The 14,054-nt window shown below is 33.0% G+C and overlaps 2 protein-coding genes across 2 annotated transcripts in view; both read right to left on the bottom strand.

Annotated features, from left to right (window-relative positions):
• LOC117105191 (cobalamin binding intrinsic factor-like) overlaps window positions 1-3,213 on the bottom strand; it is a 6,847-nt gene extending 3,634 nt beyond the window's left edge. Inside the window, exons 1-4 of the mRNA XM_033246260.1 lie at window positions 3,021-3,213; window positions 2,274-2,410; window positions 781-881; window positions 22-329 (exon numbers count right to left, since the gene is read on the bottom strand). Of these exons, the coding sequence (XP_033102151.1) occupies window positions 22-329; window positions 781-881; window positions 2,274-2,410; window positions 3,021-3,096 (622 nt within the window). The 5' untranslated portion in view covers window positions 3,097-3,213. The remainder of the gene's footprint in view (window positions 1-21; window positions 330-780; window positions 882-2,273; window positions 2,411-3,020) is intronic.
• Window positions 3,214-4,563: 1,350 nt separating this feature from the next.
• Window positions 4,564-14,054, bottom strand: part of LOC117105190 (interstitial collagenase-like) — a 25,033-nt gene continuing 15,542 nt past the window's right edge. Inside the window, exons 7-10 of the mRNA XM_033246259.1 lie at window positions 7,585-7,860; window positions 7,122-7,288; window positions 5,584-5,597; window positions 4,564-4,570 (exon numbers count right to left, since the gene is read on the bottom strand). Of these exons, the coding sequence (XP_033102150.1) occupies window positions 4,564-4,570; window positions 5,584-5,597; window positions 7,122-7,288; window positions 7,585-7,860 (464 nt within the window). The remainder of the gene's footprint in view (window positions 4,571-5,583; window positions 5,598-7,121; window positions 7,289-7,584; window positions 7,861-14,054) is intronic.

Consider the following 14,054-nt stretch of genomic DNA (forward strand, 5'->3'; position numbering starts at 1 on the left):
GTATTTTTTATAGAAACTTACCAGGTAAGCCTGAGTGAGAGCCAATTATACCGTCCTCATCCTGTCCGCTAATTAGTGTCCTGACGTTGCGAACTTTTATCGTCTGCCCAGAGTTACAGACAGCAAGCATAGCAAGTGCGTATTGATAGTAGTTGTTAAAACCATTTCTTGGAAATAAATGCATCTGCTCCTGTAGCATCTCTACCAAGTTATGGCCGTAGAAATTTGTGACGTCATGGCATGTTGCATTTAGTGCGTTTACATAGTAAGCGAATTTACCAAGCGAAAGTTTTCGGTTTTGTATCCTCCCAGACCAGAGATGATTGGCCCTGGAAAAAAAAATTAATATAAAAAAATCACAGAAAAATATCAATTAAAATTCAAAAACAATAATTTTATTTCCAATTCATATGAATACAATAAAAATGATGTCATCATCAGATGCTTGTAACAGAGATGCCATTGACAAAGCAACATTAAACAGATTAAAAATAATACAAAGCAAATAAAAAGAAAAGAAATGACCGAAGAAGGAAGTTGTTGAACTTGAGAGATGGACCTCTTCCGGAATGTCAATCGAAATTAACAACTGCGCAATTAGAACAGGGCCAGAAAACACATGCGATTACGTATGTTTTACGCTGTCGCTCTTTGGAAGCAACAATATGAAAGAGCGGGACTTTGGAGAAAGTTTCATTAACCCAGCGAAGCTATGTGTTACAGGTCCTTTCCTTAAGCTACTTTTTGGCAACATAAAACAATAAATCCTGTTGAACTTACTTGTTATTATGTGCAAGTTGCGCGAGTATCTCGATCTCAATCTGCTTTACTCCGAGTTGGCGGGTGGTTTCTTCAAGTCTGTACCAGTTTTCGTTAGCCATCTGGAGAGCCCAAATAGTCTCTTTGGTGGATGACAATGGCCAACTTCCATCAAGCTGTTGTTGAGCCTCTAGCCATAAGGAACCCCTGTCGATGGAGTCTTGAAGCTTTTCAGCTAAAGCGGTTGGTGTCGCCTCACCTATATAATTCAAGTGGCCATATCTATCAAACGTATCAACAATATTCGTCTGTTCACCTGTTTGTCCATTCGTTCAATAGTTTATTCATATTACTTATTAGGCCCTATGTATAATTCTGATCAAAACATGAAATAAGCAATAGGGAGGAAATCAGTTTTCTATAAACAAACAAAAAAAAAATATCAATTTAGAAATAAAATAAATTATATATTGATTATACATTTTAATAATTAAGAAACAATTAACTAAACAAGCAAGTACGCAAAAGTATTTGGCTGATTTGGAACACGATAATGACCATTGATGTGTTTGATCTTCACGCTATTAAAGTTGCTAGTAATAGGCCCACATTAAAATATCTGTGTATAAGCAAACACAAATCAGACAAAATATGAAATACGGTACGCTAGGCCCAGTGGCGTAACGCCTATGGGCTCTTGAATCTTATTCTTTATAATATATGTATTTTTAACCTACCAATTTTGAATGTTCTCCTGTTAAATTTTAATGTAAATTTTACTGTAATTGTAAATCTCCTGTAATTCAGCCTTTTGGCTGCTAGTTGAAGATCAATGAAGAATAAAGAAAAGAATAAAGAATAAAGAATGGTATTAATAAACGGCACTCTTCTAATAGAGCCTTGACATTATGGTCCAGTAGAAGTCACCCAAGACTCGCACATTAAAACAATGTACTGTAATACCAAGTTTTAACTCACGAATGTCTTAACTGAACTCACATGACAGCACTTCTTATACAATATCAATTCCTGACCCAAAATGATTCACAGCTTCCCACCTCCTTCCATTAAGAACTTCAATACTTTCAGACAGTTTAAGGCAAGCCTTCAACACCTGTATTTTCAATTATGTTTCGGGCATGTTGGGCTGGGTTTGGTAGTTGTTGTACTCATTTCATTTTAACCTTTTTATCCTTTATTACAATAATTGATTCACTTTAGTCTTGACTCATATGAAAGCATTCTGTTGGTTTTGGTCGGTGTGGTCTGTAATATGCATTACAGTGGAGGGTAGTTTGCTCTTTGTAACTTCAAAGAAGCGCTATAGCAGTACCAAGTAACAATAACAGTAACTGAAATTTCTAAATTTCTAGATACTATTAAATAACAAAAGTAACATGCTTGGCCCCAGCACTTTATCCTATATGTTTTCTATCTGCCTACGCCCTTTCTTCCCAGAGAAACCATTGTACCGACAAAAATATCACATCTAGATGTGTATAAGAGACAGCCATCTGGAGAGCCCAAATAGTCTCTTTGGTGGATGACAATGGCCAACTTCCATCAAGCTGTTGTTGAGCCTCTAGCCATAAGGAACCCCTGTCGATGGAGTCTTGAAGCTTTTCAGCTAAAGCGGTTGGTGTCGCCTCACCTATATAATTCAAGTGGCCATATCTATCAAATGCCGTTATAACTTTTTCTGTATAGGTCTAGAGATAAGATAATGACCGATTATAGAATTTCGACACCGGAACAAGTCTAAAGAATACTACTGGTATACTGAGGCCTATCGTATCGGGACTACGGGCATGTAGAGAATAAATGCCAAGAAACGGAGACTATTGATATACCTTCTTGCTGAAACAATAACCCGGAATACCAATGGCATTACTATAAATGCTTCCTATCCATGGGAACTCCGCTTCTGTTGGCGTATTATTTCCGTGAACATTATTATGTAGGCTAGATAAGGTGAATACATACACAACAGTAAAATGCAAGCAAGTATATAACCGACAAATCCTTGATATCGTGACTCGGGTTCCAGAGAATTTCATTAGTATTTCAACACCAACCTCAGCAATATTGTTACATCATTCATCCCTGGATGTCATGTTACATCATGCCATCCCTGGATGTCACTCAACTTGATAGTGAGAGGTTATTACTATTATCGTGAGCCACAGGGTGGAATCAAGTGAGGTGTCAGTAGTCGACTAAAATAGTGACTAATAAAACTATGGGCCTAACTTGTATCTTACCACATATCTGAGAGACATCTGATGCGACAAAAGTTGTCGACGAAATTAAGAGCAAAAGAATAACTTCTGAAGACATTATTGTCGCATTTAACTTTGTGTCGTATTACCGAAACTGCAACGGATTCGACTGATGGATATTTTCCTGTTGACTCCAGGCCGTGAATATTTGAAGTGCTGCGTGCCAAAAAAAAATATATATTATCAATGCCCCGGTGAGGGCAAAGGCCAAATACGTTGCAATGTTTCATCAAATTGACAAGGTCATTCATCGTATCATGCTAATACTTAGCACTGCTAGTCAACACGGCACTTGAGGCCCGTATCTAGGGAGGGGGGGGGGGGGGGGCGGGGGGGGGGGGTTGACGGGTGCGTCCGCACCCGTTCCCCCTAAAAAGACCAAATCGAATTCCACATATTTAAGACAGTTGAGAATGCAATAAATGTAACATTCATAATTTTCTGTAATATATGATTAAAGGGGAATCTTAAATATTAAAACAGCAATCAATCGTTAATCCAGTATTTGGGCATTGAAGTTACCATAGCAATAAAAAATCGAAGCTGCGATCCAACCGACCCTATTCATTGACTCGCCTGGATGGTGTTGGTCCATTTTTGCAACATCACTCAACCTCAATGTTTTAACTCAAATTTACATTATTTACTAAGACTTTGCGTTACGATTTTTAAATAGGCCCACTGTCCATCTTCCTTTAATCAAGACGTAAGTGGCGGACGTTCAGAAATAATATTCGGATCTGCGATTTATTTTCAATTGTCTGAGTGTTTTGCTTTTAATGTTCAGGCTCAGGGCCAAGGATATGTCAATAGCGAACTTAATCACTATAATTTAAGTGGCAATCCTCACAAGAGAAACACACACAAGCTGCTCTACATAAACCTATTCTCATTGTGAGGCTTAAGAGGTGGAGTTCTTTTGATCGTGAGAAAAAAAAATATGTTGTGACAGGAATTGAACCTATGACCCAAGGAATGGAAGGAAGGCAAGCATCTTAACCACCAAGTTATTCAACTCCACTCCCAAGAGTTGAAAGACTGGTTGGTTTGAATCAGTTTTCTTTTATTTTTGTGTCCCCCCACAGGTTGCCTGTTTTTCAGGGAAACTTCCACAGCAGCATTAAGTGACTATGAATCTTGACCTTTATACAAATATCTAAGCTTATGACTGATGGCTGAAAAGATTGATTATTTAGTGTAGAAGGCCAATTATTATGAGGAAAATAAATCATATTGTTATGAATGGTTTGTGTACATCTACAGAGCCCATTCTATATTCACATCGGTCTGTTCATATTTGGTTTTTCCTAAAAGTAAGTCTGTTATATATTGATTGTTTTCGTATGATGCTTAAACAGTCCAGGTCGGCTATACGAGTGCTAGCCAATTATGCGTGGGAATGGTTTGAATAGTTTCTATGAATTTCTGAGAAAATCAGTTTTTAGTTTGAATAGGGTTCAGATAAGTAAAAATCGGCTAATTCAATGATGTATTAGCTAGCATATGCTAAACGAATCGAAATTGCTCAAAGCCTGGAGAGAAAGTTTACAGAATGATTTGTCAAAGTATTTGATACCGAATTTTTGTTTGTTATTTTTACACATTTTCATGGAGGACTACAGTTTGAAATAAAAGTTGAAATGAATGAGTGTGAAAAATGAATCCTTGCAAGGTAGCACATGTTGGGATTGGTGATCGAGATCGGATGAAGTTGAATAGCTTGGTGGTTAAGATGCGTGCCTTCCAATCACAGTCTCCGATGAAGTTCATTATCAGACCTTAGATATATCATGGAGGAAATATATAATATATTTCCTCCATGGATATATATAGTTTTTGGTCTAATTTTAAACATTATTCTTGCTTTTCTCTTTCTCTCTCAGCCTTCTCAACACTTCATTCTACATTAATGTATTCTGTATTATCAATAGTACACACTTTTTAACAAATATGCTTCAATGTATACATAGGCCTATATCGAATTTTAATTATTTTTATAACAAATTAAACATATAAACACTTAAATATTATATATTGATCACACCTATATGACATTTTTAACTTTCCATATTTATATATCGTAATGTAACAAAAAATTATAAATTATTTAGAAAAAAAATACGATTGGCTGAATAAAGACAGGTCTCCCTCTAATTAAAGACCCCTCCAATTAAAAACCACCCCAATAAAGACCACTTTGCTGTGGTCCCAAATTAACAAATGCCTATTATTTTTATCACTGTAATTAGAGACCAAAGCTGCTAAGACCATGGAAACCCCGGCACTAAAAGTGGTCTTTAATAGGAGGGAGATCTGTATTATTAGGCCACTGATTAAAAAAAAATGTTTCTCGTCCTGCCTTTCGTAGGCTTAAATGTGAATATTTTAATGTAGGATTTTCTGAATGATTGCCTGTGAAATTTAAAAGGAAACCCCAAAAGTGACCCAAGAATGGATGACGAAGAGAACGAGGAACATGTTTTTATCCGAACCACATATTAATTTGCAATGTCGTATGCTGGTGCAAAACTTTGGAATAACTTACCTTATCATTAAAATCTATCAAACAAAAATATCAGTTCACAAAATCAATGAGAGAATATTATTTATCACAAAAATAAAATATTGCAATTTTGTAAAATGTACGTATTTCTTTCATATAAAAATGTAAACATATTAGCGTAAGCCTTTATTTTTATAAAACACCATTATTTATTTATATAATTGAAACCAGACTTGATTAGCTTTTATGCCCTTTTTTTTTTGGTTTCCTAATTTGCCATCATGTTTTTACATACTTATAAAAAATTGTATTCTAATGAAAAAAGGCAAATGAAGAAAGAAAGACATTAATTTGATTGTGGTCTTCAGTAATGATAGGCCTAATTTATTTAATCTATTGATCAGTTAATTAATTATAGAATTGAATAAAGTGCCTAGTCTTTCCACATATCCATTATTGTAATCATGTTTGATATCCTTATAGAGGAGGTCATAAAGTACTTTGATATGTACAGCGCTTTGATCCTTTTGAAAAAGCGCTTTATAAGTGCAAAATAATAATAATAATAATAATAATAATAATAATAATAATAATAATAATAATAATAATAATAATAATAATAATAAAAGCACAGTCAGCTAATCTGGTGGTAGCCGCTGTGTGTGCGCTGAACCGTGGAGATCTTTAGGATCCCCGGTTCAATTCCCATCGCTGCCTCTCCTTGTGTTTCAGCTAGAGGGCTGAAATCCAAGTTACTAGCGCACCGTCTTTCGGATGAGACGTTTAAGCCGTTGGTCCCGTGTGCATTATAGCCCATGTGCACGTTAAAGAACGCAGTGCACTCTTCGGAAAAGAGTAGGGGATTGTCTCCCGGTATACTGCCCAATCACCACCAGAAGGACCCCACTGGAAATAAGTCTTCTTCTAGACTTTCGTGGGCTATCCTTGGTGTTTACACCGAATAAATCCAATCCAATCCAATCCAAATTGAAAATATTCAACTCAAGGCCACTCGATGCGTTTTTCTGCAAAAACCGCGAACAAGCTTCTGTGGGAAGACTAGATACGTTCAAGGTAATGTCTCTTGACAAATTAAGTAGTTATTTTATTATATGAAATATTTGTCGTTTACGTTATCCCCCCTACTCGTGTTCAAATGATAGTATACTAATTATCAATAATCGCCATCCATATCTTTTAACATTAAAACATTTAAAATCTAAAACTGACTCTTCTAAATATTCTTGTGAGATTGTGGAATTTGGTCCATCCTGATATTAGAAATTATTTATCTATTAATTTTGATTTGTTCAAATCTAAGTTAAAAAATATTTTAATGATATTTAAATCGATTTCCATTGTTGTTTTTTTCTTTTTGTTATTATTCATTTCTGTTTTTCCTTGGAGCAGCACATTTCTTGATGACAGTGGTATCGCTTTTGATGATTCCTGGCTGACCTTACACTTGTTTGTAAATTGTTTACTTTATGTGTTTGTAATGTTTTATATTAAATTGTATTGCAAAAATTAATAAAATGAAAAATAAGAGTGGAAGCGACAAGGAACGAGATATTGGATACAGTAACGGCAGCCGTTCCGGTGTTCTCTGCGGTGTTCTCTCTGTATTCCGCTGTGTTGCAGGCCAGAAAATCGACACCAAATAAGCGAGGAAAGCCCGCCTTGTCAGCCTCTTGTCGCAAATTATTGTATCGATAGTATTCCTTTCCTTTCAAAAAGTATGTATGACCTGATGACAAAAAGAGAGGCTATAACATTATTATAAAAAGGCCTAATCATATTTTACAGTCACAGCATTACTTTGTCTACCGTGCTTATTTAGCACATAGGGCCCTAATCAGCGTTTTTCTCTGGCTAGTACACTATTCTCATAAGATATTTAGTTCAAAGTTCAAAGTTCAATTTATTTTCCATACAACATTAGCAAAATTGATACATAAACACTATATATAAAATTAGTTTATATAATTGTATAGGCCTACAGACAAAATTTAAAGAGCATTAAAGTCGGAAATTGTTCCTTACCGTCTTTATATCTGAAGGCCGCTGATAAGTCACTAGGAATTCCCTTAAAAACCTCAGAGATAGGGCGTGGGTACCCAGGGTCTATTTGTCGCTTCTTTTCGTCGTAGCGCCACACCAAATCATCTTTAAAGAAGTACGTTTTATAGTATTCCCCGAACGTCAAGACGGTGTCGATGTTGTTGGGGAGTGACTCATTAGAAGAAGGGACAGTGAATTCTGATATCGGTAAGGGTCCTTGCATCAGGTGGTTTCCATTGAACAGATAGTAATTTTCACCTGAATGTAAAGGGACAATAATCGTTAAAATCAAAAAAGCATACGGTAGGTCTACTGAATGAAAGTATTACAAACAAATTATTTTGTCTGATAAATTTATCTTAAAATTGTTTGTAGTTACGTTTGTTTACACTCCTGTACTTGACCATAACTAGCAAATAATTATAATAATAATAATAATAATAACAAAAATATGATAATAATAATAATAATAATAATAATAATTATGATAATAATAATAATAATAATAATAATTATTATTATTATTATTATTATTATTATTATTATTATTATTATATTTTTTAAAGAACACTACAGTTTTAAACTTCATTATAGGCTAGTGCCTACATCAGTGAAAAATGTTCACCTCTGCAATGTATATATAGTATATAATAATAATAATAATAATAATAATAATAATAATAATAATAATGATAATAATAATAATAATGATAATGATAATAATAATAATAATAATAATAATAATAATAATAATAATAATAATAATAATAATAATAATAATAATAATAATTTGCCTTTAAAGAAAATTATTGTGCTGTCGAGCCATCTCTCATAACCAGCATCTGCGTCATCTGGTAACCCGAACCATAAGTGTTTATTTAGATCACCGTCAATATCGGTGAGAAGCACACCTGGTCGTTGAATTCTCCAGTATCTATCTTTCTATAAAATAAATTGAAAATTACGGTTATTGGTACATTATTATTATTGGTGTATTTATAATATACGGCCACCTATAAGTTTGGAAAACAATTGCTAAATTTGTATATTTCAATAATCAGATATTATATTACAACTAAAATTAAGATACAATGATGATGATAGTAATAATAATAAAAATAATAATAATAAAAGTAAATTGAGGTAGGAATAATAATAATGATAATAATAATAATAATAATAATAATGTTTCAACTAAAAATTATGATAATGAATTGAGAAAACATATTTTCCACATAATAAGAGCAAGTATTTTCCCTTAAAATTATTAACGTTTAAATAATAATAATTCTATGATTTTACATACTGTATCCTATACGCAAGTGAATTCAAGGATTTATGCAATAAAATGTCATTTAATATGTGTAATGCACAGAGCACAATTCTATAGACTTGTCCGTGGCAATTGTGCAATACGCAAATTATTGCATACTGTAGTTTATTTCATTTACGTTTACCTGGTATGCAAATATTTCTTCTCTAAGGTAACTGACTGCAGTAAATGCTTTATTACATCCTTCGACACCCGATGTGTAATTCTGTTTCGGGCCATCTGGGATCGTTCGAGAACCTGTGAAAAAAATTACTGTTAGGCCTACATATTTCATTATTTTTGCATTATTAAATTTCCTTGACAAATATTTAAACACAGATTAATACGTAAACATTTCAATATTTAAATCACCTGTTCTTCTACGACATGACAACATTCTTTCTAACCGGAAAAAACATTTTTAAAAGCAAACAAATTTAGGGACTCTCGTATTTTGCGCAATATAAATGAATAACCTTTAACCTTTTAATTTATCTAAAGTTTACCAACATCTCTTGTGTCTGTGGTGGTCATTCATCCTGAATAATGTTTTGAAATAAATAATTAAGAAACAAATTTACAATAAGCAACTATAAATACAATCATTAACATCAGAGTCCTATGTTGAACGGTCGCCATATAATATCACAAGTAAATTTCACTATATGTAATCTTACAAGCCTATTAATAAATTATTAAATTTGGGTTCCAAATATATACAAATATATGATATTCAGATGGAGGGGAAAACAGTTTAAATGAATTGCAATTACAAAAATGTTAACAACATATAAACCTATTATTACAATTATATTATAACTACAGTTTTAATATTTACAACCAGGACCATTTATTCTCGCTTGATCAAAAATTGTATAATATTTGAAGCCATTTATAGACCCACGATCTTTTATGATGAATATTGACTAAAGTACGAGTCAGCCAATGATTTTTACTATACCATATACGGCTTGGATTCCTCTTATGTCATCACTGTGCAAGCGCAATGAGGGTTGATAGCCCGTGTAAGCAGAATACATAAGTGCACCATAGACGTCCGAATGCAACAGTCCGAGTGCGTGTCCAATCTCATGGGCGGCAACTTGAAGAAGATTGAAGGCTAAAAAGATTTAATGTCTTACCAGTTATTTTTATCTATCTTTCTTGCATTCTCTTTAGCAGGGCCGTATCTAATATTGCCATTATCTAATATTGCCATTGGGAGGGGAGGGGCGAAGATTGAGAAAGTGGGGTCAGGCGTGGGGGATGGAGTGCAGAGCTGGTTCAATTATAGAGTTTTTTTCATTACTAAGGCAACTTTAATCCGGGATGACATAAATAAGCTAAGTTGGATATGACTAATTATGGAGGACAGTGACTTTATGAGTGATTAGTATCTTAACAGTAGTAGGCCAATCTTGTTAGACGTCGATTAAGCTGAATAGAGAATGCCTCTGTAAGTTCAAGATTAAATAGCTGATTATGAGTGTTAACGAGAAATAGCTATTTCTGGGTCATTTTAATTTTACAGCTCTTCATTGTAAAAAAAAAAACAATGTAAACACAAATATATCTAAACAAGCAATATACACTATAAGTCTCATATTATTGGGACTAACTTTGATACGTGTTCTGAGTGAATCTTTCCGAATCGTCAAAATGAATATCTCCAGCAAGATCACCATAAGTTCCGGGATAGTAGACGTGAGCAATGGCGTTACTAGGCCCGTCAAAAGGGCGAGAATCGCCGTGAGAATACGAAACAAAGCTCAGGTAAATCTCTGCATAACCAGTGGTGGTTTCTTGGAATGTTAGAGGAATATAGTCACTCCAGAGTTTGAAAGCCCTACCAATGATCGCATTTACTTCGGCATCCGATATTCCCTCACGTGTCGCTGTGTTTTTCGGGTAGCTAAGGATTCTGAAAGGAGGTGATGTACCATTAATGGAATATTCCGAATTCAATCATTGTTAAAAGCTTAAGGGCACATAAAAAAATTGTCAAAAATTTTGGAAGTATTGATACGGGAATTTAAAAAAAATTATTTCAACAGCTTAAAAAACAATGCAATTTTGTGACTGGAAATACATTTTCTTTAAAAAACAATAACATTAAATCAGTTTTTATACAATATTTACAATATTCTTGCCAAAAAACCAGTCCCTAGCTCATCAATTAAAAAAAAAGCAATATTATATTTTCCGATAAAAAAAAAAAACAAAAAACAAAACAAAACAAAACAAAAACAAAAACAAAAACGCCCGCCCCATCACTTTAAAAAAAAAAATGATAATCTAATATTTTTTTTTTTCTATGTGCCCTAAACGATAATAAATTGATAGGGCGTATAAATTTGCAAATTTGAAACATTGCACAGGCCTGACAGGCCTGCCTATAAACAGCAACGCTGTTCATTGACGCAAAAGGCCCCTAGTATGAAAACGGTGTTGTTTTTCATAAGCTGATAATCAGGGTCCTTAATTTTCCTAAAAAATAAAATAATGCGATGCTTTATAAAGGGTAGAAACAATCTTTGAGTCCCTGGTTTAAACTAATGGGAAATCACTATGCTGGTACGTACAGTATCTCACAATTCGTGAGAAAAATCCTCATTTTACTGAGAAAAAATGTTGTTAGTTTATAGTGTTCTGCTATCATATAGGCCTACATCACAATGCTGGAATTAAACTGACCTATAGCCTAGCCTATATGTACTGTAAAGTAACAACAAACATTGAAAATGTGTACCTGTATCTAATCGTGCTGGATTCCCATCTACCTCCTGTAAGTGCATACCTCTTGGCGAGCCTGCTACCAAGAGAGGTTTCGTCTTTATTTAGGACCGTATAATCTGGAACGCCGCATCTGGGCATCCTCATGGCCTCTAAAGTTTTGGAATCCATCTTACCAGTAACAGTTATATTATAAAATCTTTGGAAACTTTTGACTGCTCTCTTTACTGCTTTACTCGATTTGATTTCTGATGGCCTCATCATGTTATTAAAATTTAAATATCCAAAGGATGTTAGAAAGGTCTGAAAAATAGTACAGATTGAAAATATTAAGATTCAAAAATAAAGAATCGTCTTAATCGGGTAACTTGCACATAGGTTTATAGGTATAGGCTAATATATAGGCATGTAAAGGAAAACGCAATTAGTCATATATGTACCTATTTTTCTATAGGCCTAGGTCTACAAAAGTTTCCTTCCGATGATCCACAGAAGAGTTTTCACTGGGTTTACAAATCCCAATTATGGCAAACTAAATTAAATTCAGTTATGTAATTTGTATTTTCATTGAATAAATGAATGTTAATTATTCTTAAATTGTTCTATTTTAATTTGAAATTATCTTTGGGAATAAAAAGTATATATATATTATTGAAATTATAATAATTGAATTAATATAATTAGAATGAATCGCTATTAAATATTATTTTTTAGTTAGGTAGAATAATTTATCTGTTATATTTTTGTTATTGGTTATTGAATGGTTTGTAAATTTCTAATTAATTATATTGTTTTAGTTGAGTTAACAATCGAATGAAATGTAAATAATAAATTGAATTTAATTGATGCTAATGCATTGCTTAATTGTTGCATTTTTGTGGTTGAATTTTTAATTGATTGAATGTTATTGATATTAAATAGAATTTTCAATGAATTGTTTTTAAAATAATATTTTTGTAGTTGTTTAAATTGATAGTTGAATGAATTGTAAATAATTAATTGAATATTCTAAAAACTTAAGTATTTTTTTCAATATTATTGAACCTTTTTTTTAAATACTTCCATTCTCTTATTTTAGTATCTTACATGGTATTATGTTGTTTTGATCTTCGTTTTGCCTTGTTTGCCTAGGAGATCCCTCGATAGTATTCTACACATTCGGTAATCTTTGGCTTTTTGTTGTATTTTTCTTTATTCGGATATGTTGTAATAAATAAAATAAAAACTGTATCTTAAAAGTGCTACATACTGTATTTGTTTATTAACTTGTAAAATATATTTTTAATCGAGAAATAACACGCTTACCATTCCCTCCGTAGCTTCTTCAACAGTTGTTGCAGATGTAACAACAAAAATAGCACATACGATGCCCAGGAAAACCAAATCTTTGAAAATCGTCATAGTATTAACAGTGATGTTTGTAAGCAGCAGTGTTATAGAATTAGTAGTTTTCCCCTTCTCTCCGTTCAAAAAACTGTTTGATGGGGTTAAAATGTTGGCCTGCTATATACCATATTACGAGAGTGACTCAACTTATACCACGGCCTATACAGGAAGAATAGTCTCCTCCTCTCTATATTACGTATCCAAACTACCCAATATTATTCCTATTGCAACCGCTTAAATGAGGTGTGTATTCCTAATGCAAAATAATAATAATACTGTAACATAAAGGATTTGTATGTGATATGCGAGATGATCCTGCACAAGTCCTAAGAGCACGTTTTTGCAATTTAAAAATACTATGAATATTTGTTACTTCAGGACTTGTCCAGGGACATAGGTAAAGAAATTTGTCAATAGTAGTAGCCCAGGATATATTACAATAATTGATATATGGTAAAACTTAAGTATTATGTAAAGATAGGAGAATGATTTGTGGAAAAAATATTTTATTTTGCTCATAACACCAATGTTTCTGGAAATAATAGTGGAAATGTTATTACGGTGGGGTTGCCAGGATAGCTTATGATCTACAGTTACCTCTAGAAATTTTGTTTCATTTACTTGTTTAATTATATTATCATCAATTTTAATAGTGAAAGAGTCCATCACTTTTACTTTATAATTGAAGAAAATGAAATTTGTCTTAGAAATTTTAAGAGACAATCTATTTAATTTAAACCAATTAGAAATATTTATTTTCTATGCAACTATTTGTTTCTAGTCGTATTGTGTAATGGAGTGTATCTGGTAATACTTGAATCTGTTTAAACATGAAGCCTCCGTGGTCAAATGGTTATGACGCTCGCCTTGACAGTGGGAGGTCGCAGGTTCGAGTCCCTCCAGAGACATTTTATTACACAATTTCTTTATTCTTCTATTTACACGAAGTATTATTATGTCATTTATTCTAACACTGTATTTACCTTTCTTTGATGATTATATAATTTATATATAATTTATA

The sequence above is a fragment of the Anneissia japonica genome, unplaced genomic scaffold (assembly GCF_011630105.1).
Source record: "Anneissia japonica isolate Jap-2015-1 unplaced genomic scaffold, ASM1163010v1 scaffold287776_len302883_cov198, whole genome shotgun sequence".
NCBI lineage: Eukaryota > Metazoa > Echinodermata > Crinoidea > Comatulida > Comatulidae > Anneissia > Anneissia japonica.